This window comes from Octopus bimaculoides, chromosome 26, assembly GCF_001194135.2.
Source record: "Octopus bimaculoides isolate UCB-OBI-ISO-001 chromosome 26, ASM119413v2, whole genome shotgun sequence".
Taxonomy (NCBI): domain Eukaryota; kingdom Metazoa; phylum Mollusca; class Cephalopoda; order Octopoda; family Octopodidae; genus Octopus; species Octopus bimaculoides.
In genome coordinates this window covers 20,372,525-20,376,764 of record NC_069006.1, presented here as the reverse complement: position 1 = coordinate 20,376,764, position 4,240 = coordinate 20,372,525, and the positions used below count along the sequence as shown (strand labels likewise).

Below are 4,240 nucleotides of genomic sequence, written 5' to 3'. Positions count from 1 at the left end.
GACGTTAGCACGTCGGGCGAAATGCTTAGCGTTATTTCGTCTGTCTTTACGTTCTGGGTTCAAATTCCGCCGAGGTCGACTTTGCCTTTCATCCTTTCGGGGTCGATAAATTAAGTACCAGTTACGCACTGGGTCGATATAATCGACTTAATCCATTTGTCTGTCCTTGTTTGTCCCCTCTGTGTGTAGCCCCTTGTGGGCAGTAAAGAAATAGGTATTTCGTCCGTCTTTACGTTCTGACGATCGTGGAAATTTCCTTGTCTTGGCGCCCCGGGTGACTGTCTGTATTGCCGGTACCTTGAGCCAGACCTAGTCTGAGATATTATGTTACACTAAAATAACTCATTGACTGTAGAAGACGAAAATTAGCTGGAAAATTGTGCCTTGGGCACATGTGAGAATTCTTCAACAATCCACGGCGGGCACATCAAGGAATACAAGTCGCTGAATCTGGCAAAGATCGAGCCAGTGTCGTAATTGTATGCCTTTCATCGATTATCTACTGATCTGTAAGTATTTCGTTGGGAATTCACAATAAAACGAGGAGCAATAAGGGATCAACAAGACATGACAATCGAATTGAAATGAAATTGAAACTAAAACAAATTCGATTTTACGAACACAATATAGGAAATTACCGGTTTGGTGTTACAGAAGAAAATAAAACTCAAAATATACAAATTTCTTTTTTTTTTTATTAAGTTACATAAGTTACAGAGTGACCCAAGGGTCGAGAGTTTCGTGTATTGATACTTAAACAGGTTTCAAATCAACAGGATAAAACTTGCCGTGTACAATAATTAGGAGAGGGGAAACTAGACTACTTACACCGGTGAATAAGAGACAACTTCCGCTTAGTCCGGCTGTTAATGGCGACGTTCGTGTTTAGCACGTGTTGTTAAATATGTCCATTGTAAGCGTAGGATCGGGCTATCTTGTCGGCTACCGACCCATCTGTTCATACGATTCCAGGTAAGTCATCATTTTAATCGCTTGAGAAATGAGTATTCGTTCCTTACTTGAAAGATATCGAAGTGTCTGCGTATATTCATATACGTCAATAGTCCCTGCAATAATTCCCTAATGATATCTGGTTCAGTTTTATTGGAAATTTGTAAAATAATTTGTTCCTATAGTGTGAGGTTGAGATTAATTCTGGTTTTGTTTTGTTTTTTTAATTTTTAGCTTAGTTTCCGTCAATCTACTTCTGATATAGCATGCCTGGTACTACTAAAGCAGCACGGTCCCGAACGCGCAGTCGCGCTAGCTAGTCGTGAGTGGTCGATCCTAACCCTAATCCTAAACACGTATTCATTTGCACACGCGGGTTAGGGTTAGGGATAGGGTTAGGATCGACCACTCGCGACTGCGCGTTCGGGACCGTGCTGCTTTAGTAGTACCGCATGTCTTTAGTTAGAGACATTCCAAATGTTACCAGAATACGTTATCCAATCTCTATCTCACTCTCCTCATATGTATACATATATACTCAACTCAAAGCTAGTTAGTCTTTACTCAACTTATACGAGTACCCTTACTAGGATCTGGAGTGGTTCTACTGGACACTGGTTCTTGTCATGTTCATCGCTTCTAACCATAACATGAAATGTGCGTGTATATGTAAGACAAAGTTATGATTTGGCTGCCACTTCTAGCAAATCGAGGGATGCACGATCTCTTCCTAATTGGTTCATTATTTTTGTAATGTTTTGACACTACCTTTTCTGGCGGAGTATTGAAATAACGGTCCAGATGGAGAATATGTAAACGGAACCTTTGCTATGACACCACTGTGAAAAAAGGTTTCCTTCAACGTGTACCTGATAGAAGCGCAGAAACACTCGAAATAACTGCCCCTCGAGGACAGAGGGACAGCTGTTTTATAATAGCTCAGGAGAAACAGAAAAAGAAAAAAAATTTAATGGTGGTGGTCGTCGTGGATTTTTTCAGAACTAATTTCCCTTGTATGAAATACAGGAGTACTAAAATATGAGGAGACTTTTCCTTTTCAAGAAAGATCAGACTAAACAAAGGAAATCTATTGTGAGCAGCTTGAGTCAGCACTAGAAGAAAAATGATCATCTTTGGTTTGAAGACAAAAGGTGTCCTTCCATCAGGATAATGCTTGGCTACATACAGCAAGGATGACATTCCAAAGGATGGAGTTTAAATGGGAAACGATGCCCCACCTACCATATTTGCCGGACGTTACCCCGGCACTGTCATGGTATTAGCTGTCAGAATTTGGATGGAAAGAATTTGAATTCTGTAGATGACGTCAGAACAGTACTCAAGGAGTATTTTTCATTATGGACAAGAGACTTTTGGAAGCGGGTCCGTGCAAGTCTACCAGATAGATGGAAGAGCATTGTAGAAAATGAAGGAGGGTATATTTTAGATTAAAAAAGAACTTTGTCTATCTTAATTTTGAAAAATACCAGACGTATAAAAAAAAAAACTGCATTATTTATGGGATGACCCAGTATTTAGTTTTTTTTTTCTCTTTATTTTTCTCAGATGGCTCATCTGTGCCTCGAATACAGTTGTAGTGGTCTACAGTTTGAAAACAGGTGAATGTGTACATAAATTACGGGGTCACACTAAAACAATCACAGGTGTTCTGGTTCACCCTATGAATAAATTACAGGTGAGTACTATGTTCATTTTTCGTTGTTTATTTTTTAAAATTTATTTTACTTTTATTCTTTTATTGGTTTCTGTTTTTGTATTGCAATGACAATGGGACTCCACTTTAGGTTTTAGTCAATTATATCAACCTCAGTGTTTAACCTGATACCAGAGCTGGGTGAAAGTACAGGCAACCTAAGTACTTGCCCTGGGCATCATGTCCCTTACTACTCTGAGTTTCATCTTTCTCTCATCTGTTGGGCTTTCCTTCAGTTACCTTCATCATCATCATCATTTAATGTCTGTTGTCCATGCGGCATGGGTTAAATGCTTTGACCAGGGTTGGCAAGCTGGAAGGCTGCACCAGACTCCAGTTTGATTTGGCATGGTTTCTATGGCTGGATGCCCTTCCCAACATCAACCATTCCGAGAGTGTAGTGGGTGCTTTTACTTGCCACTGGCATGGGTACCATTTGTGTGACACCAGTATCTGCCACGACTGCAATTTTACTTGGCTTGATGGGTCTTCTTCTCAAGCATGACATAATGTCAAAGGTCTATGTTTAAGAGATGAGCAATTATGTACATTATTTACAATTGACGGATATTTGTCCTCATCTTGTTTGTTGTTAACACAACATTTCGGCTGATATACCCTCCAGATTTCATTGGGTGTCTTGGGGAAATTTTGAACTTGGGTTCTCATTCCTAAGGTATTTTTTGATGTTATTTTTATTATTCATGTCACTGCCTGGAATCAAACTCAGAATCCTGGGGTTAGTAGCGCGCGCTCTTAACCACTACGCCATATAATAACAACATCAAAAAATACCTTAGGAATGAGAACCCAGGTTCGAAATTTCCCCAAGACACCTGATGAAGGCTGGAGGGTATATCAGCCAAAACATTGTGTTAACAACAATTAAGATGAGGACAAATATCCGTCAATTGTACATAATGTATAATGTCAAAGGTCTCAATCATTCTTAACAAATTTTACTCATAGAGCTCCGGTCAGTCCATTGCAGTGTGATTTATCATTCTTGAAGATTTTAAATATTGAGGATTTCTTTATTTCACAGATTCTGTCCTGTTCTCTGGATGAGACTATTATCCAGTGGGATTATAATGATGGTGTTCTACTTAAGGTGAGCTTGATAAAATTTTTAATCTATTATTCCTTTTTCCCTTTTTACTGACTAGAAATAAGATATGCAGTTTCATTTTTGAAAGATGAATATTACAAACTAACACCGTTCAATAAGTTTGTTAAGGAGTTTCATATATATATATATATATATATATATATATATATCGTGCGGGTGACACGTAAAAGCACCCACTACACTCTCTGAGTGGTTGGCGTTAGGAAGGGCATCCAGCCGTAGAAACTCTGCCAAATCAGATTGGAGCCTGGTTGTTGCCATCCGGTTTCACCAGTCCTCAGTCAAATCGTCCAACCCATGCTAGCATGGAAAGCGGACGTTAAACGATGATGATGATGATGATGATTTGCTTTTAACTCCTTTTGATACCAGCCAGCCAAGACTGCCTGAATTTTGTGATACAAACTTTCTATTTTAAAGTAATTCAATCCTTTAACATTCAGATT

The 4,240-nt window shown here is 39.1% G+C and overlaps 1 protein-coding gene across 1 annotated transcript in view; it reads left to right on the top strand.

Annotated features, from left to right (window-relative positions):
• The first annotated feature begins 834 nt into the window (after nt 1-834).
• Nucleotides 835-4,240, top strand: part of LOC106868949 (WD repeat-containing protein 75) — a 16,747-nt gene continuing 13,341 nt past the window's right edge. Inside the window, exons 1-3 of the mRNA XM_014914426.2 lie at nt 835-972; nt 2,518-2,647; nt 3,711-3,776. Coding sequence (XP_014769912.1) covers nt 905-972; nt 2,518-2,647; nt 3,711-3,776 — 264 coding nt within the window. The 5' untranslated portion in view covers nt 835-904. The remainder of the gene's footprint in view (nt 973-2,517; nt 2,648-3,710; nt 3,777-4,240) is intronic.